Genomic DNA, 27983 nt, shown 5'->3' with positions numbered 1-27983 from the left:
TTAAACCCTGCACGAGAGTGCCTAAACCAGCGCACACTAGAGAAATCTTCCAGTTCACATCAAATAAGGATTTCTGAGCGGTATGAGCCTTCGTTTTTAAAACTTGTATGACGAGATTGTCGTGCAGTGACGGTGTGAGGCAATCTCTTCCTCAGAGCTTGCTTTAAATCTCGCGGTTTTCTCTGATTTTCACTGGGCCTTGACTCTATCTGATCATAGATGGGGTTTGTTGTAACTTGAATGCAAACCAATTCCTTCTTAAACCCTCATGGGAAATATGGACCTAACTACCATTTTAAGCTGCCCAAAAACACTCATAGCTGTGATAGTTCACATCAGCAATAAATATCCTGTCTTTATTTCTCACACTCGTGTCTTTCAAAATATGTATGATCTTCATTCTTCTGTGGAAGTGCTTTACTAAAGCTGTCAAACTCAGAGCATAAGCGAACAAAATCCTTTAGATGATCCTTGGTATAAACTCTTAAATCTCATTAAAGCAAAATATCTTGAGTTTATGTTTTGTTTTTTGAGGACCACAGATGAGAGAAGGTCATGCGCGTTTGGAACGACATGGTGAACCACCACAACAAACCCTCTTCCAAGCTTGTGCTTATTTGAATAATCTCCATGACCCACATATAACTCAAAATCAAGAACACAGCTGCATCTTATATAGTACAAACAGCAACATGTCTTTCTGTTAAACGCACACACACACACAAACACATCGTAGACCCTCGGCTGAATGATAATACAATCAGTTCACATATCTCAATGGCAATGTTGCACATTTTCACATCCCTGATAGGAATTCATGTCTACAAGTTGGACCTCTTGTTCATTTAAATAAAATAAAATAAAATAAAACTAAAACAGAGGAAAAGAGTAGGAGTGATTGAGCATCTTCACTTTAAATGTCATGAGAAAACGGAGAGATTAGGTGGACATGTCAAACATTCAAACACAAAAAAAACATTAAACATGGCTCATAAAATAGGCTATATTCAGAAAAGAGTCACTGAAGAGTAATGAAACACAAACACATTTTTTTAGAAAAGCATTATGACTATCAAAACATGAAAAGCTTTGACAGCCAAGTAGACACGTATGGGTTACAAAGCTAAAAGGGAGAATCTCCGGTTACGGTAGAAACCCCCTAAAGTGCTAAATATATTTCAAATTCATTCACAATGTATTAGTATCTCAACGGCAACAGAGAGTTTTTGATTTAATATTGTACTAGGTTGGTTTCTACTAAAAACAGGTTAACAGTGGCAATAAATGGAGAAGATTCAACTGGAAGTCAAGAACACAATACAAAGTAGCAAAGTGCCAATATACTTAATGGCTTAATGGGTCACATGATATGCTGACATGCCAAACAGTGGCCTCAATAAAGTGGACCCTTATATGTCCATCAAGAAAAGGAGCCGTGGCGAGATCCATAGCTAACATGTCCCGCCAAAACAACACATTACAAGCTTTCAGAAACATAGATATAAGTGAAGACCCCCAACTGAGACGACCCTTAGATAAGCTTAGATAATACCGACATAAGACGCAAGATGTAAAGGAACGCGACAAGCAGTGAGGACGGTGGTCTACTGAAGTGAGGTTTCGAACTACTCATCTTTAATGGTCCAAGAAATCCCTAGGAAGCGTCTTTCCCTGCTCCTGAAAACGTTCCAGAAGTTCGTCTATCTTCTCGTCAATGTTGTTGGACGGGTCCAGTAAGGTCTGAATCTGCGCATTATTCTGAAGCTGGGTCTGATTCTGATCCGAACCAGGATGACCCATGGTGACGAGCTGATCTGACAACGCCGGACCAGGAGAGTTTATTAGCTGTCCACACTCTAATAAAACACAGAAAGATTAGGCTTTGTGAGGCCGTGAAAGGCACATTCTGCAATAAAGCCAATTTAGAAAGTTAATGCAACATCTGAAGGTGTACACATTGATTTATTTTATCATGAATGTAGGACAGACTTGGTTTTAACCATCTGGAATTCACTGGGTCATTAAATGCTGTCATTCCACAGTGGACGACTACTCCAATACCAGAACCCACTTTTCAATAGGGACTAGGTCAGGGGTGTCTAGTCCTGCTCCTGGAGGTCCACTGTCCTGCAGAGTTTAGATCCAAACCCCAAAGCAACACAGCTAAACCAGCTAATCAAGGTCTCACTATAAAGGTCATACTAGAAACTTCCAGGCAGGTGTGTTGAGGCAAGGATCAGGTTTTGACACCCCTGGGGGCCGGTTGCACCAGCTGGACGTACACCCGGTCGTTAGACTAAGCTTAACGGAAAATGCGCTTTAAGTCCTGTGTAGAATTAATACCTGTTGCGCCATCTGGGAGTAGTGCACGTCTGAGACTAAATCTTACGCCTATTCAAAGGTAGGTATAAAGTGAGAAGTCTTTACTTGTTTCCATGGTGAAAATAAAGATAAATAAAAACGTTGAGACAATGGCGCGTCTGGTATACAGGCTACACGATCAGCGGGCTTTCCGGCGTGAAAGAGAAACAGCACCAATCCCTTAGATATATATGGAGACAGAACTTATTGAACGTTTTCGTTTCGGCAGGGTTGAATTGTTAGAATTAATCAATGAGTTATCACCGCAGTTACAACAAGATTTCCTAGTCCACCCTCAGCTTCATTTACTGCCGCTGTTATCTTTTGCCAGATGTCTAGTTTTGTTTTATTTTTGTTACTGAATTGTTTTGCTTGCATACCAAAATATGCATATACTTACTGAATTGCTCAATAATTTTTCTTGTTTCACAATCTGAGTAATTCAATTTTCTTTTTTTCGGCTCAGCAGTCATTTTTCATCTATTCGTTAGAGTAAATTCAAATTTGTAACCATAGTAATGCGAACGGCATCTCAACTATCAGTACGGTAGAACATGTCAGGGTGTACGCGCATCGGCTACGCTAAGTGTAGCTGCGCCTAGTCGTAGTTTTAGATGGTGCAACAGGTGTAAATATTCATCGGAAAGCTGGACATAACTAAGTCCAGCGTAGAGCTTACACCCAACTTTTTTACGTCCAGCTGGTGCAACCGGCCCCTGGACTGGGTCAAGGACAGAATGATCTTTTAGAACATCTCAACATGACGCAATGGTATTTATATTCTGCAGTCATTTGCTAAGATTTTAACTCTGATTTATGGTTGACTTAATAGCACTGGCCATTGGGAATCTCAAAAAAACTTCTGAAGAGGGTTTTTGACCCGTCACAACTGCATTTCTCCCTCATCTAACACACCTAATTCAACTCACCAGCTCACTTAATAGAGACTGCAAGACTTAAATTAGGTGTGTGCAATGAGGGAGACGTGCAAAATGTGCAGTGATGGGGTGTCCCCAGGACAGGGAAGGACTGCTCCAAAGCATGTCCCAATAGTACCCCGTTTTCCCCCTCAAATCTATTGTTATTTGCTATGACTGCAACTCTAATTGCATGTTGACTTATTTGCACTTACCACTGGGAATCTCAAAGAGAAAAAGGCCTGCTTGTCCTGGCTGTCCAGGCTGGCTGAGAGTCCCCCCAATAGCGGTCTGAAAGAGTTGGCTGGGCGGTTGCTGAGGGGTGGTGGGAGTGGAGTTCTGTAGGCCGCTCACTGCCACACCACTCTGTCCACTGAATATAGTGGCCGCTGCCGCAGTCGGAGGCAAGTCCTGAGAACTTACACCACCTTGCAGGGCTAAAATTGCTGACTGAGGCAAAAAATTGTTGACAGAAGGTTGGTCTGTAGGAGAGACAGGGGTTACGCTGGTGGCACTGGGGACAACCTGCATAGGTTGCTGATCCTGAAAAAGTTCTGTCCGTGTTGAAGGCATACTGGCAGACGAGTCACTCACAATGGTGCTCTGGTCTTGAAAAGACATGGGCTCTGCCGAGTCTTGTTGGGCAACATTCACAACACTGGCTTGCGGAAAAATAATGGATGGATTCTGATTTGACTGGGCTGGCGGAACGGTAGGTTGGTTTGAAGGGTTGTTCGCAGTAACGTTTTCAGAGCTGGGAACAACTTGCATGGGTTGCTGCTCCTGAAAGATATTTTCTGGGAGGCGGTCACTTCCTAGTGAAGCTTGGTTCTGGCCACTGAATAACAGAGCCTGGGGCAGATCATGGGGATTAATGGTTGTGGTACAGAACAATATGCCTGTCTGTGTTTGTTGCTGATTTGGAGATATTGTGGCAATATTTGGGAAAAGGGGGGCTTGTTGGGGTGTTGCCATCTGTTGTTGTTGGGGAGCCTGTTGTTCCATTGGGGTGGACAACTGTGTTTGTCCCTGAAAAAGTGACACAGTCTGGGCGTCTGTTCCAGAGGTCTGCATTGGTGTGAGGAAAGTTATCTGTTGCTGCTGCTGCTGGTTCTGGTTATTATCCGATGGCAGCTGGCTAGGCAACACACTTTGCGTAATAAACAGGCTAGTTGAAGGAGCCTGCTGTTCTGTGGGTAGATTGGTGCTTGTTAGCATTGTCATGGTACCAGGAAATAAGGCTGCTTGAACCTGTGGTGACTTTGTGGATCCAAAGAGTACTGCCTGCGAGTCTTGTGTCTCAGTCAAGGGGTTATGACTCTGAAAGAGCGGCTGAGGGGGGGAAGGTTGAGAGGATGGCTGCTGCAGAAAGCTAGATGTCTGAATGGTCATAAGACCTCCAGTCTGTTGGAAAAGTGCAGTCTGCTGCTGTAACTGCTGCTGGGGTGGGTTCTGGAGGAAGCCTTCTGAGGGCTGCGATAGAGTATTCGTCTGTGAGGAGCTCTGCTGTTCGCTGGTGAAGCTCGGTGTGCACTGCATTGGAATCTGTGTCTGCAAGAGCTCTGACTGCAAATGTTGCTTTAGGTTCTCTAAAACTTCCTGATGCTGAAGAGTTTCTAAATTTATCTGATGCTGTTGCTGCTGTTGAAGATTATCAATTACTTTTTGATGCTGCAGAGTCACTATTGAACTTTGTTGCTGAATGTTCTCGAGAACTTTCTGGTGCTGTTGTTGATGCTGTAGATTCTCCAAAACTTTGTGTGTTTGCTGCTGCTGCTGCTGAATGTTGCCAAGAGCCTGTTGCTGGAGGTTTTCCAAGACTTTCTGATGTTGCTGTAAATTTTCAAGGACTGTTTGTTGATGTTGTAAATCCACAAGTGCCTTCTGTTGCTGTTGATGTAGATTCTCCAATATATTCTGCTCTTGCTGCTGCTGTTGCTGGTTGGTTAGAGATGTCTCATTTCCACCCAACCTTAAACTGTTCATGTTTTCCTGGACGTGTTGCTGAAGGCTCTCCGCAGACGGCGCTGGGCTATAAAGTACAGAGTTTAGCTGCTGTTGTGCTTGCAGCTCTCTTACTGCTCTCTCTAGCTGTGCAACCCCATCCTGGGGTAAATGCGCCTGAACCTGTGGCTGCTGGGATGGAGGATTACGAGAGTCTATGCCCACCAATACCATTCCACTTCCATCTGCACTGTTGTCTTCCGGAGACAAAGTTTCTGGGGTTTCCCGCAAGAACTGCTGAGGGACCTGAGGGGGAACCGGCTGGAGAACCGTTGTGTCTTCTGACAAGGACACTTGGAACGATGCAGGGGAAGGAATGTCCTGCTTCTGTATGGTGGACAAGGTTTCTTGAGTCGTAAATATTTGAGCCGATGACTGTGGTGAGTCGACGGTTTGGAGAGCCACAGGGCTTGGAAAAGACTTAGTGGCAGAGGGAAGGACAGTACTTATCTCCAAGATTTGTTGGGTTGAACTAAGGGCCTCTACAGGCTGCATTGCGAAAATAAGAAAAGAATCTGTTAATTTTCATGCCCCATTCATAAAAACACTTAATCTAAAGGATTCCAAGGTTAAAACTGGAAAATTAACTCAAAAGGGATGTGCTTTAAAAATGATAGTACCTTAAAGATGTCTGAAGGTGTTGCGTTGCAGGAGACATCCATAGGTTCTTCTCGTTTGACCATAGGTAACAATAAGACATTGTTTAGACAACTGGTCTCTGTTTGCATTGCTGTAAACAAAGTTATGAAACATTTGAGCTCAAACTTTAAAGCTGTTCGACAGCAAAGCATGAAAATATTTTTGATAATACCACACCTTTTATCTGCTCTTCAAAAGTACAAGCCTTGACTGTGGCTGGCAGTTCTGACTTCACTGGTATTTCAACTTTCTCTGTATGAAAAGAGTTAAAATAATGAATGATGACATCATCTACTAGTGCGGAAGTGCAATCTTATACTTTGTCCCATTAGGGGGTGTCACCAAAACAAAATTTCACTAGGTAAATTGAAGATACTTGATAGCAATATTCACAAAAACAAAAGCATGTAATCTTTAGCCAAAGATACTAAGACATTGTTTTTGATGTTTTTCTTTTCAACTGGCAGCTGCAGCACTACTATTCATCCTGCCTTTCTGTTGCCTGCTCTGTCAGATAGCATTCAGGAGCAAATGTACCAATACTATAAAATTGGACACTCCAGGAGAGTTACAAAGCACTATCAGCATGACCAAATTAATATTCATGAGCGAAGTCTCAACTATACAAAGATTCACAATTCCACACCTGTTTTAATAAAGTAACTTAGCTTGAATATACTTTACCCAACTTACCCAAGACAGACATGCATGGCTCACCATCCTTTGTTGGTCCTGCAAAACATTCCTTTCAAACCATCACAGGCCAAACAGTATCCTTAACCCCACCCCTAAAATAAGACCCAAATGATTGGTTGTTTAAGCCCCTAACCACATCCATTTAAGACAAATTTTTATTGTAGAGTACTGTATGTCTGGGACTTTACAAATAAGAAAATGACACCCCTTGCTTACAGTCAACACATCCTTACAATTTTTCTATTTAACTTCTGAGCTGGATACCTGTTAATATTGTAAAAAATATCCTCTCGTCACCAACCTGTAAGAGGAGTGTAGGTAAAAGGCTGTAGATCATGCGTTCTCCCTGCGTTTGTCACTACGGCAATCCCAACAGAGACTGGGGCGGCCACTGTCTGGTCAAGATATGGGGGAACCTTCACCACTAGATGATTCTGGGTCGAATAATGTTGAGAAGATGCTTTAGACAAGATATTTTTGAATGATAAGCATTTTTACTAGAACTAAAAACTGTAATGACATGTCTTCCACTTGCCTGATGGAAAAGTTCCATGTCAATTTCTGCTTCAGCTTGCCAGCCACTCTCATCTGAGAAGAAAAATTAAAACAGGAAGGAAAAAGATGTACTTTGGTGCAAAACATTCCACATACGTTGGACAGATAACTGTTCCTAATACTATGCAAGCTAAATTTCATGTGTCATTGCATTCTGAAAGGTGACAGAGCAACAAAAGTATGCAATGCTATCCATCATTGCCATGTTGGCCATTATGCTAATACCCAGTATAAAGTTGTTTTTAAGCATGTTTTTATGGTATAAGATGTCCATGTATGCCGTACCTGTAGAATTTTCCTGAAAAAGAACTTTGGTTCCTTTGAGAAAGTTCTTGCCGATGATAAAGACCTCGTCTCCTCCTGCGACAGAACAACTGTGAAGACTCTTCTTAAGGATTTCTGGCACTCCAGCAGGTTGAGCTGAAAATGTGAGACAAAGAATATAGTTACAACCACTGACAGATTTGGAAAATAAAATCCCATAATATCAAATCTATACCCCGCTACCCTTTGCACTTACTGCATAAGATAGGAGAGGAGAGAGTCTGAAGGGTTAGGACAGATCCGTCAGGTCTTGGGATGTTGACTCTGAAGGCCAAACGAGCTCGAGTGCTCTTCTTTTTGGAGCCAGCAACCCCTATACGAGCTTCAACATCGGCATTCCTCAGCTTCAAGATTCCCACACAGTCCACGCTGCCAACACACATCACATTACACTTTAACAACAACAAAACACATTAACTGAAAGTGATTAGACAACAGTCGGAATGATCCTTACGGTAGGGTCATAGAGCTGGTCGGCTCAAGGTTCACTTCAATAACTGTGGTCCCCTCGATATCCACTTCCTTGCATGCCGTTGTGTTGCGCCCCGTCACTCTGCAGGCTTGATAAAACCCATGAGGCTTCACACGCCCAGCGTCATTAGCCACAAATACTTGGAGCACCACTGGTTCACTGACTCCCTCTAACTGATGTACCACATATAGAAACATTACCATATAAACTGTATTACTTCCATTAATGCATATTTGTCCGGATAATATAATGTTTTTTCAATTCTTACTTTGATTGTAGGGAATCCTTGCTGGGTACGGTCTTTGACGGATCCTCTGCTTCCCTCTGTGAGGTATCGTGCTCTATGCTGTGTCTCTGGCTGAATCAAAATCTTCAGCTCCTTCCCTTCGCTCTTCTGCGGGTACTGAATGGAAAGAATCCCCCCTTTCTGATTGTTTGACACTTCCAGGGAGCTAAAGGTATAGTGAAAGAAAGCAATTCAAACATCTTCTATGACGTTTTTAAAATTCATGTTGAGGCGCAAATGGGGCTGCCCGATTAATCGCAATGAAACCGCACGCGATTTGGCAAAGGCTGTGAGTATGTGCAGCTTGTCAGTGCAGCGGCTGATCGGTAGTAAATGCTGCTCCATCTGAACGCCAGTCTCACACACACCACATATACCTCTGAACACCAGAGGGCGTCTCACACACACACACACGCCAAATATGCCCCGCCACAGAAGTACGGTAACACACATCATTCCAGGAAATCACTATGGGCATCATCGGTGTAGCTGAATAAACAGAAAATTGAAACGGTTTGATTGATTAAAAATGACTAATAAACACACGACTGCCTTATTCTGTTTCAGAAGCACATCATCTCACAGAAGAACGAGCTCAACTGTCCTTATGAAGTGAGTTTGGAGTGAAAGCATGTTATTAAATGTTGTCTTTTGTTAGACAAGAGGTTTTTGTTAGAAAGAGTGCTTTCAGATGGAGCAGCGTTTGAGAGCCGATCATCAATGACAAGCTCCGCATGAAAAAATAATCACGATAAGCCAAAACGGTTTAAGTGTGATTTCATGTAAATTGCGATTAATCCTGCAGCCCTATTGATATTGCATTTTTTTGTGGCGCAAACTTAGAAAATGTAAGGAAACCAACCTCACTTTGGGTGTGACTTTGGTGTCTGAACCCAGTTGTGAAAGAACAAAGTGTGGCGCTTTGGCGCTGTCTGCATCAAACACATCCATGCCGGCCTCCTCGCGGGCCGCGGGTTTCGGCCCCGGCCGCTGCCGAGGAGTCCTCTTTCGAGACTTCCTGGGCACTTCAGTGTTGTCGTTGTATGAACTGCTGCTGCCCATGCTAAAGTTGGACACCGAGTCGTCCATCCACATGCTGCCGCTCTGCTCCGAGTCCGGGTTGGGGAGCAGATCATCCTGGCAGGACATCCGGCTGTCGTCGAGCAGATCCTCGGGAGGCGGGGAGATGCTCAGGACGGTCCGGCGCTTCGAGGGGGTCGCCTGGCTCTCGCCCGCAGCTGAACCGGGCTCCACACACACTCTCTCGGGCACCCCCTCGGGGGCGGGCCCGAGCCTGGGCGCCTGCTCCTGGGCGGAGGTAGCAGAGAGCATGCTGGGACAGGAAGGAAGGGTGCTGAGTCCTCCAGGGGAGGAGGCAGCGGTGCATGTGGCGGCAGCATCTGTAGTGTGCACAATGCAGAACGGTTAAAAACCGGTCCCTTTAAATCTGGCTAGCAGTCCCGATCAAGCAGTGAAACTCGACATGGTATCTGGTCAATGCCCTTTATCTGTTTTGAATGTCTTGGTATTAAATTGCTAATTAAAGTAAGCCTAATTAAGCTTATGCATTGTCCAATACCTTATTTCTTTCATGTTATTTTGTATGATGGCCCAATAACTGAATCCTACCATAAAAAAGCAAAAAATAAACATGCATAAGGGGTATACAGAGCATCTGTTGTCACTTCTGCATAACCCAGTGCTGATCTATTCAAGCCTTTCACAGACAAATTCTAATGGCCAATGATAACTCTGAGTATTGCATGCCGATTGGACGAACTGGTACTGGTTGATGATAACCCAGAGCTGATCTATTCAAAACAGCCTCTCATAGACACATAATATTGGACAATGAAAATTCTGAGGTGTTGACTAATGCATGCCAATTGGACAATTTGGTTGGGACTGAGCGTAGCCATGGAGACAGAATAAACAAGCTTCTGACCTACGAAGCAGAGAACTGCAGACCATTTTATATGCAGACTCTCCCTGATTCAGAGGGAACTCCCTGGAATAAAAACGACAAATGACAGCGAATAAACAATAAGTGCTGGTCATCCAATGTAGATATCTGCAAATTTTGGTCAGAATCATGAGCAAAAAAAATCATCATTTTCATAAAAACATCTGTTTTTATAAATTATTGGGCCAGTTTTGGTACAGATATATAAAAATAAAAAATAGTTTGGTAGTTTGGTACTGGATTTGGTTGAGCTCAAATTTATTGATGCATAAACTGATATTTGTCTGAGCTGCTTTGCTTAAAGATCCTCAGCTTTCTGTCAAAACAGGAGGTAGTGTAACATTAACCTGGCTACTTACTGGCAAACATATTCGCATTCACAGTATGGCCTTTTAATTAGAACTGGGCAATATATTTGGTATTATTTTGTTGATGAAGCAAAGTTGTGAATATCAAAATGATTTTAAACACATCAAACAATAAATAAAAAAAACAGAAATATGATTAATTTCTACAAATGTATTAAATTAACCTAAAGTATAATCGCTCTAGAAGGTTTACAGACATCCTTGTGTGGCATTGGATTTGTCATGTGCCAAATGATTTACTGTACAGGGGACCTATTATTATTATGTCCCTTTTTATGTAATATAAGTCTCAGGTGTCCCCCAAAACGTGGGTCAAGTTTCAGCTCAAAATACCCCACAGGTCATTTATTATACCATGTCCAAAATTCCCGTTTGGATGAAAGCAAAAACATGTTGTTTTCGTGTATCTTTAAATGCAAATGAGCTGCTGCTCCCCGCCCCCATTTCCAGAAGTGGGCGGAGCCTTTACAGCTCGTGCTTCAGATCGTCGGGCAGCAACAAATCAGACGAAACACATTAGGTAATTTCCGCAGAACGCGTTTTTGCCTTCCACTGCGCTGCTTTTTCATTATTTTCTAAATAAATATGTTTCACCCGGACTATTAAATACTGTATTAAGCATTATGCTGTTAATAGGTATTGTTATTAGACATGTGCCAGTATCCGGTAATGCGATAAATCACGGTAATGAATATGCACGATATTGTTATCGCGGGCACTTCAAAATACCGTGAAAAATAATAGATTCTAATTTAGTCTTTTAGAACGCGCATTAGCTTATTTTCCATCAACCGCTTAAACACTGGGTATATGCTGCGCAAAACACGTGCGCACTCTGATGTAAACAATCCCCATGTATAAGCACTGTGTGCATGTGGTGAAGTGTACACTCTAGTCTAATGTAAACAATCCTCACATGGATTAGAAGCATGGCGGAAGGAGGAACGCTGCCGACGGCAGGCCTGCCAACTCTCACGCATTCAGCTTGAGACTCAAGCGCCTTTCAGACAGGACGCGGAACACGCGCGAGTATTTTGCTAAATATGTGCACTATATTACATATTTATTATATGTTTACTTGTCATTACTTAATTGTTATTATAATGAAAACCTTATTGTATTTAATTTCTCTCTGTATGTTTACAGCATTATGTGAGATATATTTTTTTTCTTGAGAAAAATTAACATGCAGACTGTAGCCTACCTAATATTTATCCAAATGAGTCAATATTGAATTAAGATTGAAATCAAATCCAAGAATGTAATTGAATAATACAAACAGTAGCCTACCAGTCACTGTACCATGTAAACATTGTAACATGTTGTCACTAAACTTAATAAAATTGTTTAGTTACCATATGTTTTGAAAAATCACAATTACACATTGTGATGAAAGTTTTTTTTTTTTGATACCCACAATCCATCTGTTTCTCTTGAGCAATTAAAATATCGTGATAATACCGTATACCGTGATAAAAGCTCAATCAATTAACCGCAGCATGAAAATTTGATACCGGCACATGCCTAATTGTTATATTGGTGCATCAAATTATTTTTATATTTGTGCATTTCATTTTTTTTTATTTACTTGACAACAATTAGGCCATGAGACGGGACCCCAAATTTGGGCTTCCGGTACCATTTTGAGGGATTAAATTTCTTTTTGATTTTCATGAAGGTACACATCTCTAGTGTTGGAAAATGTGTGATAGCATCCGATCCATGGTAGCTTTCATTAGAAATCAACACTTATATCATCCTACCTCAAGGTAAGGTGTTCAGTGACTACAAGAGAGAAAAATGTAATTTATAATTTAAAATAAGAAATTTCATTTATCCTTTTTCTTGACATATGTTTGAAAATCGTCCTCCGTAAACAAAAACTACCTTGAATCTAATGCTATCACACATTTTTCAAATACAGGGTCATATACCGACACAAAAATCACCATGCGGTTTAATCCCTCAAAATGGTACCAATCAACCCTCTGTCTCAAGGCCTAAATGGCTGTTGAAAAAACCTAAAAGATTTTTCCGGAGCAAATAAATACATACATACACAAGACTGTATGAATAGTAGGCCTGTAGCGGCGCGTCGATGACGTCGACGCTTCGACGTCAAAAATTCGTCGACGTCATATTTTTTTGTCGACGCTTCTTTATTTATTTATGTATTTATTTTTTTGCACCGTTCCCGGCGGTACAGCTCGCCACACACACGTGGGAGACCGAAACATTGCAGAATCGAGGACGAAACAGCAACCTCTTCACAGAATTCACAACAAAGCCATGCAAAAGTCCCAACAAAAGAAAAAGTCCTAAAAAAAACCAGCTCGCACTAAATCATCGAAGGTATGGGAATACTTCAAATTTAGTCCCAAACGTAAAGGTGTCGTTATTTGCGCTCTTTGTCAAATGGAGTTGACATCCCAAGTCTCCCGCATAGTGATAGCGGCTCCCTGATGACCGCAAATTAGTTAAAATCTCCCGGAATCTAGAGCTCGCGAGCTCCAAACCGTGTAGCGCGCGCAGCGAGGGAGAGAGCGAGAGACCTTGCGCGTGTGTGTGCAAATGTGCGTGTGTGCCTTATGAAGCGCATGTAAACCCCACCCCCGTCAACAAAACCGAAAAATCAGTCCGGATGTTTTTTATGAGCACTGAAAACATTAAAATGAGCACCACATCCAAGTGTGATAGGGCTCATTTGAGTAGCCTACCAAACATTTTACAGTGTAGATACTCTGTAAGAACCAGATCAAAATTGTTGTGCATTGAATGTGCACTCCTGCAATTTCCATGTTACAAAAAAAGAATCGTTCAATTAGTCGTTAGATTAGTCGACTAATCGATAAAATAATCGACAGACTAATCGTTTAATTAATAATCGTTTACCCCAGCCCTAATGAATAGTCATATTAAATATTGGGTTTCTTTTGTAATTCTATATTGCCCAGCCCTACTCTGATTACAAGCCATTTTATTATTAGTTGAAAGAAGCAAAGGCCTTCCCAAAAAGAAGCGCAAAGATTAAGAGAAAAGCCTCAAATTAGGCCTAACGCCAATATATTTGTAGACAAAGATAACAAATGTCTTCTAATGAAATTATTATTCTAATGCGCTATGGACCGCTGCCAGCCAGTGAGTGCTGGTTACATTTCATCATTGACTGGCTTCAACCATAACAGGCCGAGACTCCAGAACATGGTCTGGGCAAAATCAGGAAATCACTCAACCTCAATAACAGGAAGCTCTTTTTAGCAGGTTTATGGGTCAGGTCAAGTAAAGCACTCGAAATGAGCTAGTCTGCAAAATCTGAAATGACCAAAAGGAGAGAGAAAAAAAAAAAAACATGTAAAAGAAAAAGAAAGAAAAGAAAAACTAAAAAGGTCTGGATGTCCAGATGGGTTTTAAAAGAGTGACACGGGAAGCACGGGTCAGAAGCACTAGAAAGAAATGTGCAAAAAAAAAAACCCACAAATATAACAGATAATAACACCACACCACCAAAAGAGAAAAGTATAGTAAAGATCCAGAGACACACAGGAATCAGAGGATTATCTTCACACACACACAGAGGCGAGTGGAGCGGATGAGCGTGTGTGTAGCGTGAGCGCTGGAGTGTGTGTACCTGAGGCCAGGGCCGCAGCAGGAGGAGGGCCCGCCTCTCCACCGCTCTTCTGGCTCATGGGGAACCGGCTGTCCTGCTGAGCGACCGAGGGCAACTGCAGCTCTTTGGGGAGCAGGTCATACACTGACTCTGCAACACAGAGGTCCGCTGCAGATTAGGGCTGACACACAAACATTACAGTTTAGAATATTCCTAGAATAAAAAAATTAAATAAAAAAAAGAATTGTAAAAACCGTGCATTCAAATTTTTGGTGGGTCAAGATTGTTAATTTGAAAGGCTTCCTGCTGACGAAAACCCTCTCAGTCTGCGGCAAAAATGAACGACACACTTGACCAAACCGGCACATCGTGTGTGTGTGTGTGTGTGTGTGTGTGTGTGTGTGTGTGTGTGTTCATCAGCTGAAACACCATCAACAGAAAGCGCTCAGATCAAAGTCGAGCGTCTGGTGTTTGTGATGAACTATATGTAGATGTAGTGAGTAGAAGTGGAGTGTGTTCATGTAGTTCATTACGCTGTGTGTTGAAGTGTGTTTTCTCAGGTTACTGATGCACGAACACCGTTTTCTATGAATCTAATTTTCCTTGCATGCACATTAGAACTATTGTTTCAAAAGTGAATGCACTTTAAAAAGTGAATGTCATTTCATTTCAATAAAAGATGCTTGATTTGGTTTATGTTTCCTTGTTGCCCTCTTGTAACCTGGCCCTTGCCAGATGAATTTCGCTCCGCCTAGCTTCACTCACATCCATCTGGAACCGATCCATTGAAATGGCGTTTCAGAAGGCTGGGCCTTATCAAAAATCCTTGCATATGATTGGATAAGCCACTTGTCTGTCATCTTTATCGACGTGCTATTTCAACCACTCACACCGAAGCCAACCCGTGACGCTGAAGAATCCGGTCGGGAGAAGGCACTGATCTATATAACATCGTTTCCACCAACAAAAGCCTTAAGAGCCGTTCTCTGATGTTCTTTTAATGAAACAATATTAGGTAGATTGGACAACACGGATGAAATAGCAGCATCAATGTTAACGCTTGTTTCCTCGATGCGAGCCGCCATTGTTGTCTGAATCAAAACAGTCTCACGGTCGCTTCTCCACTACGTCACATCTATGAAACTCCCGCCCTGCGTCCTGATTGGCTAAACCATAAAGTTGGTTGGAGAAATCACTCTCAATGGAAGAGGTTCCAGATGGATGTGAGTGAAGCTAGGCGGAGCGAAATTCATCTGGCTAGGGCCAGGTTAGCCCTCTTGTGGGCACAGGAGACAATACAGCACTTTTCTCCTCTAACATTAGGAATTGCCTTTAGAATTCGAATATAATTCAAATTTTGCTAATATTTAAGAAAGAAATTCAAATTTAGCTTTTCAGCCATTTTATAGCTTTTCAAGAACAATACAATGTTGAGCAATAATGAATAATCTTGCAGCATCGGTGCTTCTGCTTTTGAACAGCACTGACAATGTTATTGTTTATTAATGGGTCCCAATCTGTTTCACAAAGGCTGTGTTGACACAATGACGTGATGTCATAAGATATGGCCATAAAAAGCACAGCATGCTCAATAATTCTCATCATAATTCTCATCATTCTGTCCAGGCGTGAGAACCGCGTCTCCTCGCAGCAGATCTTCATTCTCCTTTACACATTTATAAGCCCTTGTAAAAAATGTCAACATATTATGCACATACACAGCATTGGTCTGGATGTTTTGTAAGTTCTGTCACAAGATAATAGTTCTAAAAATTGTTCTCAATATTAAAGAATAGAAGAGTTCACAGCACAGGCTATAACGATAAAGATATAGAGAAACAATATCGTTAGAAAGATTTTTTTTTTTCAGCTGTTGAATGATAAAACACTGACAGCCAATCAGAATCCATTCTAATTTAAGGGCTTGCGTATTTAAAATGGCAGACGACATGACGGAGAAGTTAATCGCCGAGGTCCAGAAAATCCTGCAGTTTGACAAGTCAAGCCCCTTTTCAGGAAATTGGATATGGAAATCAACCGTTCACACCCTCTGAATGAACAGAAGTTTTACCTCAGGTTTCCAGCGCTCGTTTACACAACATTGTCTTGCTTCCTTTAAAGTTGCGGTGAAAAAGACCAGGGCCCGTATGTATAAAACTTCTAATAAATGCTCTTAAGAATAGTCTTAAGCTTTGACTTAAGTGTCAAAAAGTACTTAGTAAAAAGTAGGACATCTCTAAGAGTAGGATACTTTTATAAAGCAGCTAAAAGCAACTTTCAGTAAAGGATAAGACTGATTCTTAAGTGCTGACTGAAGTGGGACTTAAGTGCTGTAAACTAAGGACTACAATGATGTCAACGCAAAATGGCCGCCCTCACCCTCTGCAAGGGTGAGGTCACAGCAGCATGACACCAATTATTTAATGTAATTAAAATAAAATAATTTAATTAAGACACTGAAACTTTAGTATTTAAATGTATTTTTTTAAATTGCTTTGCATTGTGCAAAATTATCACAAATTAGTATTGAAGGAAAATTGTCAGATTCACCCTTTATTCAAATAGTATTAAAAATGTGTTAAATATTTTGTAAGCGTATTGTGTAGTTGTGCCTGGAGTCAATTGTTTATTTGTGATAACACAATAAAACATTCCAAATTGTACAGACATAATTTTTAGCCAGCCTTTCATACATATAAATTATGAACACGTGAAAAAACAAGAGAGGGCAATGAAATATTAAGAAATGATTATTTTGCAGACAATGTATGATTTTTTTTCTCCTGTGAGCTTTTTAATTTTTCTAAAACCTGTAGCTGTAGTTTGCCCTTATTTGTCACTTAATATTTTAAAATAATATTGATCTGCCTGCAATGACACCATTATATGAGAACTGAACTGAGCTGGACGATGACATCACTGTTTTCTCCAGAGCGGCTGTATAGATAAATGAACTAAATAGATAACTAATGATTTTTTACAATGGAAATTAAAGCTTTAGCTTAAGTTCTGCCAGGAAGACTAAATTGTCAAATCACCCGGGGGTCCTTTACCTGTCCATACCTCATACCTCCCAGGGGTCACTCCTTTACCTGTCCATACCTCATACCTCCCGGGGGTCACTCCTTTACCTGTCCATACCTCATACCTCCCGGGGGTCACTCCTTTACCTGTCCATACCTCATACCTCCCGGGGGTCACTCCTTTACCTGTCCATACCTCATACCTCCCGGGGGTCACTCCTTTACCTGTCCATACCTCATACCTCCCGGGGGTCACTCCTTTACCTGTCCATACCTCATACCTCCCGGGGGTCACTCCTTTACCTGTCCATACCTCATACCTCCCGGGGGTCACTCCTTTACCTGTCCATACCTCATACCTCCCGGGGGTCACTCCTTTACCTGTCCATACCTCATACCTCCCGGGGGTCACTCCTTTACCTGTCCATACCTCATACCTCCCGGGGGTCACTCCTTTACCTGTCCATACCTCATACCTCCCGGGGGTCACTCCTTTACCTGTCCATACCTCATACCTCCCGGGGGTCACTCCTTTACCTGTCCATACCTCATACCTCCCGGGGGTCACTCCTTTACCTGTCCATACCTCATACCTCCCGGGGGTCACTCCTTTACCTGTCCATACCTCATACCTCCCGGGGGTCACTCCTTTACCTGTCCATACCTCATACCTCCCAGGGGTCACTCCTTTACCTGTCCATACCTCATACCTCCCGGGGGTCACTCCTTTACCTGTCCATACCTCATACCTCCCGGGGGTCACTCCTTTACCTGTCCATACCTCATACCTCCCGGGGGTCACTCCTTTACCTGTCCATACCTCATACCTCCCGGGGGTCACTCCTTTACCTGTCCATACCTCATACCTCCCAGGGGTCACTCCTTTACCTGTCCATACCTCATACCTCCCGGGGGTCACTCCTTTACCTGTCCATACCTCATACCTCCCGGGGGTCACTCCTTTACCTGTCCATACCTCATACCTCCCGGGGGTCACTCCTTTACCTGTCCATACCTCATACCTCCCGGGGGTCACTCCTTTACCTGTCCATACCTCATACCTCCCAGGGGTCACTCCTTTACCTGTCCATACCTCATACCTCCCGGGGGTCACTCCTTTACCTGTCCATACCTCATACCTCCCGGGGGTCACTCCTTTACCTGTCCATACCTCATACCTCCCGGGGGTCACTCCTTTACCTGTCCATACCTCATACCTCCCGGGGGTCACTCCTTTACCTGTCCATACCTCATACCTCCCAGGGGTCACTCCTTTACCTGTCCATACCTCATACCTCCCGGGGGTCACTCCTTTACCTGTCCATACCTCATACCTCCCAGGGGTCACTCCTTTACCTGTCCATACCTCATACCTCCCGGGGGTCCTTCACCTGTCCATACCTCATACCTCCCAGGTGTCACTCCTTTGCCTGTCCATACCTCATACCTCCCGGGGGTCACTCCTTTACCTGTCCATACCTCATACCTCCCAGGGGTCACTCCTTTACCTGTCCATACCTCATACCTCCCGGGGGTCCTTCACCTGTCCATACCTCATACCTCCCAGGTGTCACTCCTTTACCTGTCCATACCTCATACCTCCCGGGGGTCGGCTGCGCTCCGCCTGCGTCTTCAGGCAGTAAAAACAGACTCCGTTACCCTCAGATTGCGAGCTACGGACGGGGCCTACGCAACAGAACTTTATAACACAATACTTGCTTGATGGGCTGTTAATAAATGTATACTTCGTCACGTCATTTTGCCTCCCGAGTCTTTCTGGTTGAAATTAATAAACACTGAACTTACTTAAGCAGGACAATGACACTATTTTCTTCTAGAGCTGCTGTACAGCCAAGACTAATTTTGTTGCATTATTTTCCAGTAATCTCAGTAAAGCTGCTTTGAAACTGTAATCTGTATTGTAAAACTGTAGAAATAAAGGTGACTTGAAATAATTTTGTCAGATAAATACTTTCACTAAGTTTAGTGTTTTGTTCTTCCCTCATATTTTAAAATATGTAAAAAATATTAATATAAAAATATTTTCCTCATAATTTGACGGTTGAAGCAAACTTGTAGGGTCATAAAAAAATTTTTTTAAACTCTGCACATCACTTTTGGCCACCACTGTATATTTGGTGTGGTCAGTGTCACAATAGTGTTATTCAAGAGCTTATAACTGTGGACTGAAAGGGCACGAGTCATCACCGGTGCACTGCTGCATTCCAGTCCCCAAAAATATAATTATTACTTTAATTTCATTGCTATAAAACTTTTTAAAAGGTAAGATACAAAAAGAATACCTTGATGATTAAACTTTTTTTATCGTTTGATCAACTCATTTAACTACAATACATCATATTTTCGTTGAAAAGTGCATGGCCTAACCTCTCTGCTGCCATCTTGTTACTCCTAACTAGGTTAGGAGACCTCTCCAGCTCTCTTAAATAATTTAGGAGCTGAGACCAAGTCTTAACACTTAGGAACCTTTATGAATCACGCTTATTCTTAAGTTTAGGAATAAGAGTAAAATTATGTAATTCTTAGAATTTTGACAGACTTGAGACTAAAATTTTACTCTGAGTGGCTTTATACATACGGGGCTAGGTGTTTTTTATTCCACTATATTAACTAGGCCAGATAAAACTGGCTTCACTCGAAGCATAGCACGCTGAGGACATCTGCTGGTTAAAGCCGAGTAAATGCAACAAGAACACCAGAAACATGTTCAATGCTAATGTTTTACAGTCTATGGTTCAATGCCGTTCGCAATGCCAATTGCTCGATCCCCCCCCGGTGGCTGGTCCCAGTATAGCTCATAAACCCAGAGTCTCGATCGCCCCCCGGTGGCTGGTCCCAGTATAGCTCATAAATCCAGTCTCGATCGCCCCCCGGTGGCTGGTCCCAGTATAGCTCATAAATCCAGTCTCGATCGCCCCCCGGTGGCTGGTCCCAGTATAGCTCATAAACCCAGAGCCTCGATCGCCCCCCGGTGGCTGGTCCCAGTATAGCTCATAAACCCAGAGTCTCGATCGCCCCCCGGTGGCTGGTCCCAATATAGCTCATAAATCCAGAGTCTCGATCGCCCCCCCGGTGGCTGGTCCCAGTATAGCACATAAATCCAGAGTCTCGATCGCCCCCCGGTGGCTGGTCCCAGTATAGCTCATAAACCCAGAGTCTCGATCCCCCCCGGTGGCTGGTCCCAGTATAGCTCATAAATCCAGTCTCGATCGCCCCCCGGTGGCTGGTCCCAGTATAGCTCATAAATCCAGAGTCTCGATCGCCCCCCGGTGGCTGGTCCCAGTATAGCTCATAAATCCAGAGTCTCGATCGCCCCCCGGTGGCCGGTCCCAGTATAGCTCATAAACCCAGAGTCTCGATCCCCCCCGGTGGCTGGTCCCAGTATAGCTCATAAATCCAGTCTCGATCGCCCCCCGGTGGCTGGTCCCAGTATAGCTCATAAATCCAGTCTCGATCGCCCCCCGGTGGCCGGTCCCAGTATAGCTCATAAACCCAGAGTCTCGATCGCCCCCCGGTGGCTGGTCCCAGTATAGCTCATAAACCCAGAGTCTCGATCGCCCCCCGGTGGCTGGTCCCAGTATAGCTCATAAAGCTTTTACAAAAAGTATGTCGACATACTGCTTTTGTTACATACCGTCTACTATATAGTAGGGAAGTATGCGATTTCGGACGCAGCCTATGTGTCAAACACACAGAAACTCAAAAGTCTTCACGGAAACCCGTCAAAATAACAGTTCGGTTTAACTTGACAGAAATATATTAAAGTTGTACAGTAGAATTTAGACTACACATGTTTAGATTTACACATGTCTCAATGTAATAATAATACTAACACTAATACAAATAAATTATCATCAAAACTTTAATTTTAAGGAATAATCACAATTTTTCTTCCATGTTTTAATTTTAACAGTACAGCTCATTGTGCAGCACGTTGTTTGACAAAAAGTTTGTTTAATTTCATATGATTAAAAGAAATTAAATTAATGTTTTGTCTTCATTTGATTACCAGAAAATGTATGTGGGAAAAAAAAAACATTTCATAGAATTTTTTTTAAATGTTGAAGTTTAATAATTGTATGTTTCATGATTTCAATTAATTAGACATGCTTTTTGTAGAGACCAAGAGCACTGCCATACTAGCCAGCTTAATGTCTACATTTCACTAAAATATTCTCAGCAATCACAAACAGAAATTGTCCTCGTCTCATACGCTTCATAATAAGGAAAGTGGAGCGCTCACTATATATAGTTGTATGATATGGTGTTAGCTCTCTGATGAGCAGCAGATATTAAGAGGAGGTGTTTATGGTTCCCAGAGCTCACGGAGGGACACTTGGTCCCGGGTGCCCTTGTGTCCCGATCAGCATGATTACAGCACTGCTGCTGATAGGCAAGCACTGGAAGCACTGGAGCGGGTTGACCGGCACAGATTCGCTCACATTACCTGGAAACCCTCGCCAAACATAACAGAGTTACTTCCCATGACAAAACAATACTTTGTTTTTACTGCCAAAGATTAATTCTGTTTGAGTGCACTGTACTCTGACCATCTATGAAGGTTTTTTCTTTCTTACGCACTATAAAATTAATGTTTATATGCTTCATGGGGTACAAATTGGTGTCCCATTACATTAAAGTCTCCCTGTGGTAAAAATCAAGTTTTTAATGTCTATGTGGTGTTTTTAATATGCTTTAAGACAAACCATGTGTAAGTTCATAAGTCGACAGCATTGCTGAGTATTTCCTCCTTAAAACTGCAGTGAACCAAAGACAGTCTCAAAAACACGGTGTGAAATCGCTGGTGTTTCTGACGTCACAAACGACCTTGTAACCAATCAGATCAACGTGTGATCGTCAACCAGTGGATCTCTGAGCTGAGGGAGGGAGTGAGTGGAGGCGGGGCTCATTTGCATATTCATAGAACCGCGCATACTAAATGAGGCAAGGGTGTCGAGTTACATTGCAGATATTTTAAGACATGAAGACATTTTTTTCATGGAAAAAACAATTAAATTAGTCAATTTGATGATAAAAGTTGAGTTTTAAGGGATACAATTATTGACTACAGGGGGACTTTAAGGAAAATCGTAGGATCATTTCCCCTATTAAAAATGTAACATAAAAAATAAATTATTTTATTTATTAAATTGTGAAGTTATTAACTATGAATCAACATTTTGCCCCAAACCAGATAGCTCCTGAAGTGTTAAATCTGCAGTCCTGTTACTTGTTCTGTCATATTACTTTATATTATACGCTCCTATGTTTAAAAATGTTGTTAGAAAACATGAAAAGTCAAGGTTTTAAAATGTGTTTAAAAAGTGTTTATTATTTGCTGTGAAGTAAAGTTTTAAATAAAAAAAATTATAGAAATAGAAAAATTGATAGTCACATTGATAGAAAGTATATATATATATATATAATTAAGCCAAAATAACCAAAAATAATAAAAGCTGTGAAAAAATGCCTAGGTGGAAGAACAATATTTTCTGACTTTGTTGAAGATCAAAAATTGGACCGTTTTAAGAGTTTAAGCTCTATATTTTGTAGCCCATTAATAAAGCGTGCCATTGCATGACTATCAGCATAGCATTCTGGCACAGGGAACAGTGGACGAGCGCGGAGATGGAAACGGGACCCTGGATCACAGTAAATACGAGCCCTGGTGCCTGTAGTGAAGCCCAACCCCACGTGTCCGGCATTCCTGCTATTTTAACACTCCGCATCCCTGGACGACAAAGAGATAATGGGATCGTCCGATTCTCCTCGGCCAAGGCAGCGTTTTATATTGCAGGGATTAAATCTGTTCAAAAGAATCCGAAAGGACAGAAAAACTGCTCTTGAAGCTGGAAAAGTGTCACAATAATTACACACTTCATCGTTGAGCGCTGGCTTGTGAAACCTCCACTAAACGCAGGTGGCACCGCATAATGAAAACAATCTTCTACAAAGCAGTTCCTAGGAACTATTAAACACGTCTGTCACTACAAAGTTGGGTGGAGTGAATCGAACACAAAGGCCATGTGACCCAGGTCAAACAGCTTGAGACCGATCACTATACTAGCTTTAGTCCTGTCCTGAAGAACGTGTGTGCTGTTCTCCTCATGCAAAACTCATGCAAGGACGCTGTGTGTGGTTTCCAGGGCAATTCGGCCGACTTTAATTGAAATTAACGTCTGTTTTGCCCCCATACCTTGACATTTCCCACTCTGACTGGAGGGCAGGATGTATATTAAAAGATATATTTGATTTATAATGTTAAAATCACGTTATAAGGATTTATATGATTCAAATGCCGCTGTTAATCAAAGGAATTGCATTGATTCGTAATTGCAAAGATGCTTCTAGAAACTCAGACGTGCTCCCAGGGCTCGACATAAGCAATGGCCCGATGGCCCGGGGCCAGTAAAAGTCTATGTCGGGCTAGTTGATTGGCCAGTCACTTGCCCGCGCGGGCCAGTAACTGGCCATCAGCAAAACAAACAGCAAACGTCATACACAGTGGCGCGAAGAGTGTCAATGTTTCTTCAGGTTATTTATAACGTGTTAAAATGTCAAAGAACTACGAGGCTAATACGAGAAAGAGTACCGAAACCCTGTATTAAACGGGACTGAATTTTGAAAGACCGCGCTGTATCGATAAGCTCGGACGTTATCGGTTCTGCTGTCGGTACTGGAGAAATACACGTAGGCTATCATTTATTATTGCTATAAAGACGTTTTTTTTTTTTTTTTTACCATCTCGCTGAGTCGCCAGCCATTTCTATAATAAAATTAAACCATTTGTCTGTGATGCATTTTTGCTATTCGCGCAGTCCAGAAGAGAGAGAGATCTCACGCGGTGCCACAACACGCACAACACCTGACGGAGGACAGAACTAAACATTCAAGTTATGGTTACACTTTAGATCTGTGATATTAGTATGATTTTATTTTAGATTTCGGCTTCCAAAGATTATAGAATATATTTGAGGTAAAACCATTAAAAACTGCATTCTGTCTAGCGCAACTTCCTTCCCTTCGCAGCAGTACACTGTCATTTCTCCTTAAAACTCAAACTTTAAGACAGAATCAGCACGATCGGTGATTGTTGTAAAATGCAGTCTCGTCTGTTGCTAAATTGCGGGACGCGTTTAATAATAAAAAGAGCTATTAAAAGCACAAAAATCTGCCAAGAGATGCGGTTCCCAATGCAGCGCGCGCTCCGAAACATACCGTAACGAGACAAGCAAATTATACTTTGGGCTTCATGTGCGGGTCTAAACGATCAAATGTACACACAAATGTGTCAAAATGACTGGCTTGGAGATTCACTTAAACAGTTTATGTCTAAAATGGACGCAGTTATGGAAATAGTTGGGAGAAAATATGGTGCATCAGTAGACTATTAGATCTGCACTCGTTCTTAAAGGGGAAGCAGTCTAATAAACATGCTGACGATCACGCCATTACTGAGAATCAAACAACAAAAGGCACAAAGAAAATCACTCGCAGCTCTCTTGAATGAATAACTTTAGCTTTAATAAGTAAGATGAGGAGACTGAGAAAAAAAGAGAGAGGGAGATGAGGAGAAAGCAGGTATTGACAAATTTACTGCACACTGACATTTGGTTATTTTTGCATGTGTCCAGGGGCTCTCTCTTAATTCCTGAACTCCCTTCGCTGTTTTGATTAATCCTAATGTATACAATAAATACAGTTTATTTCTTTCAGGGCCAGTCAAAATATAGAAGGGGCCAGCAAAACTCTGATCTACTGGCCCCGGGGGCCAGTGGGGATTTTTTTTTATGTTGAGCCCAGAATGAGACACTGATGAAGATATTATGATGTTGATTGAAAAGTGATGATTGAGCTGATCTATTAAAAATCTTTTCAGTCCCTTTCTCCTGATAAACTGCAGTCGATTTAAAATGTTTAATCTGAATCTTTGTTAAATCAGGTTGGGTGAATGATTCAATGACTCACTCATAAAGACTTCACTTGTTTCATTACTGGATGAATCAGCGTTTTTGAACGAATCTCCTGAACGAAGGATTCAATCTTTTATCAGTCTCCTGTCGCCACCTACTGGTGTAACGATCCTACTGATACATTATTTATTTAAAGCATCAAGTTCCTTTCAAAAGGTTATTTACTCTATTTCTATCGCTACCGTAGACAGTGTTTAAATCCGAATTATACACTTTTATCCCAGTTCTTTTAGGATAATCTGAATTATTGTAAGATAATGGTTGAAAAGACTTTTATAACATTCAGATCTGAATGTTCCAGTGTGGTTTTGCTTTTGTCAAAGTTTTAATAGACAGAACTGAAACGTTGTCATTTAGGAATGAGATGTGCAGGTGTTTGAACCGAAATCGCAATCTTTTAGCGATTAATCGTGCAGCTCTACTTACAGAACTACCATATTATTGACCATACTACCGATTAAAAATACAGTGGCATCTCAGTATCTCAACTCTACTAACATGTCCATCCGCTATTGTGGTCAATGGAGTAAACTTTGAAAGCGTTTAACCGTGCGTGAGGCGGAGGATAATGTGCAAAACCACGTTTATAAACCTCATGCCCATTTCTGCTGTAATCGCCATTGGTGTCAGACAGAGGATTTGCATTTTCATTTTCATTCAGCCCGTCTGGCGTCTGCCAAATCTATTATTATTATTATTATTATTATTATTATTATTATCTATTAATCTGGACAGACAAATTCTGAAAATTCGTCTGGTGTGAATGGGTTTTTCCCCAGAACGATAACATTTAATCATTAAAAGTCTATGAGAAAAACAAAGTCCACACCACAACTGCACGACACAGAGGAAAGATATTGGTGTTTTCCAGCTTATGAATGATAAAAGTAAAAACATTGACAGCAAACCAGAATCCACAACTTTAAAGAGCTTAACACATTGTAGATGAATTGGTAAATCTAAAACATTTAGTTTATATTCAAATCTGCATCATTATCGGCACATAAACCCCAAAAAGGGATGTTATCCACTTCCCATTGGCTCACCACAGGATAAATATGAATCTGTACCTGTCATCAACATTACAAATGACTGGCTTATTGTACATACGCCTCTAACTGTCCTCATCATATCAACATATGAACATCATATGCTCAAGTCAGGTCTGTTATGTGCTTACCTTCTTATGACAAACACTGCCAGCTATATTCAGCAACATGTTAGCTGTCAAGCTCAATGTCTTGCTGTTGGCAGATGAAATATTAATTATGATAGGTGTGGATCAGTAGCATCATCCATCATGGCACTAGTCCAACTTTTATAGCACTTCAAAGTCAGTGTATATAAAACACCATAACAACAGTGTGTGTCCGAAATACTTGTTTGGTGTTCGACAACAAACCTTGGTTGTCTCGGAGCCACGAGTCACTTATAATGTGTGTAAAGGTAAACAAACACACACCCACTCTCTCTCTCTCACACACACACACATACACACACACGCGAATACACACACGCACACGCATTTATATAGACTCACACACACAAACACACGCATACATAGACTCACATTTACACTCATACATATTCACACATTTATAAATACACACAGCTAGCGCGTGCTCTCCTCTCGTGCTAAGTAACGTTAGCAATTCTTCATATGTATCCACAACTAAACCCTCCGTGAAGACGCATGCAAACCTAAATGAATGAAGAAAGGACGTAGTATCATAAAAACACGTTCTTACCTTTGGAATAGAGTGATTTAGGAGAACCAGGGTCGATATCGGCGCTCAGGAGAGATATAAAATCAGAGGGCATGCTAGCATGCTAAAGCCTCATGAGATCAGAGGAAACGACTCTATCACTCTCGGCTTAAAGAGCAATGCATATAGAAAGAGAGATGCTTTCAATCATAAAATCCTTATAAAGGGTTTACAACACATGTATAGTAGTGAAATTCACACTCAGGAACATTTTAATGTGTTTTTTTCTCCATCTGATTAGCTAGCCAGCCATTAGAGCCATTCACCTTTTTCAGCGACTCCTCCCCCCTTTCTGCGCATGCGCACGATTCCCGACTGTATCTGACAGAATATTATTGTTCGACTGTAACTGACATAGTAAGTGTTAGACTTTGTCTACCAAATTATTATTGAGTGTATCTGAATTATTATTTGGATATGATTAGTTGCAGTGATTATTAGGCCTACTGTTCATCTATTGTTCCTGACACCTTTTTATCAATTCACTAGTTTAATTATAGTTAATATATATAATTTGATATGATACACTACAGCAAAGTGTATTCTTTGCTTTATTAAAGTAACAATAAATACACTTTAATTCATGCAAAGTTTTGTTCACGTACGGATCTTGTAAAATGTATAAAGCATTTGCTTTGAGAAATTAACTGAATTGACTAAAGTCATCAGTCTTATGGATCCTGTTAAATGCTCTTTGCTGCTGCTGCTGCTGATGATGTCACTCCCTCCACGCGTGACGCAATCAGTGATGACGTCAGCTGTACGTCGTCGGTCGTTCCTGATGATGATGTCACTTCCTACCCGCGTGACGCGGTCAGTGATGACGTCAGCTGTTCGTCGTCTGTCATAGAGTGGTGCGGGTACGACCGACGTAAATTTGTTGGCCAAAATGTTTATGATATTTGCACGTTTTGTCCATAAAGATAATTGTCACAGATGAACACAACTTTTATGAATTTTGAAGCATGAATGCAGTCGCCAGAAGAGCTATAAACGAACTACACAGCG

At 41.7% G+C, this 27983-nt stretch overlaps 1 protein-coding gene across 3 annotated transcripts; it reads right to left on the bottom strand.

The window, feature by feature from the left end:
* Positions 1-427: 427 nt before the first annotated feature.
* Positions 428-27262, bottom strand: nfat5a (nuclear factor of activated T cells 5a). 3 transcript variants are annotated; one of them, XM_056241032.1, is made up of 13 exons: positions 26958-27262; positions 14214-14373; positions 9117-9654; positions 8237-8420; positions 7951-8141; positions 7693-7865; positions 7458-7592; positions 7153-7205; positions 6919-7051; positions 6099-6173; positions 5903-6012; positions 3494-5771; positions 428-1856 (listed from the first exon to the last, which is right to left on the bottom strand). In XM_056241032.1, exons 2-13 carry the CDS (start codon positions 14269-14271, stop codon positions 1636-1638), a joined length of 4149 nt encoding a protein of 1382 aa, XP_056097007.1. In that variant the 5' UTR covers positions 14272-14373; positions 26958-27262; the 3' UTR covers positions 428-1635. The 3 variants fall into 3 exon arrangements, with proteins under 3 accessions (XP_056097007.1, XP_056097006.1, XP_056097008.1); XM_056241031.1 differs by having other exon boundaries at positions 14214-14342; XM_056241033.1 differs by lacking the exon at positions 26958-27262 and adding an exon at positions 10200-10262 and having other exon boundaries at positions 14214-14344.
* Positions 27263-27983: the final 721 nt, after the last annotated feature.

The sequence above is a fragment of the Rhinichthys klamathensis genome, unplaced genomic scaffold (genome assembly GCF_029890125.1).
Source record: "Rhinichthys klamathensis goyatoka isolate OS25496 unplaced genomic scaffold, OSU_Roscu_1.1 h1tg000627l_1, whole genome shotgun sequence".
Taxonomy (NCBI): Eukaryota; Metazoa; Chordata; class Actinopteri; order Cypriniformes; family Leuciscidae; genus Rhinichthys; species Rhinichthys klamathensis.
The sequence above is the reverse complement of the archived record's forward strand: the minus strand, read 5'-3'. Positions and strand labels throughout refer to the sequence as shown.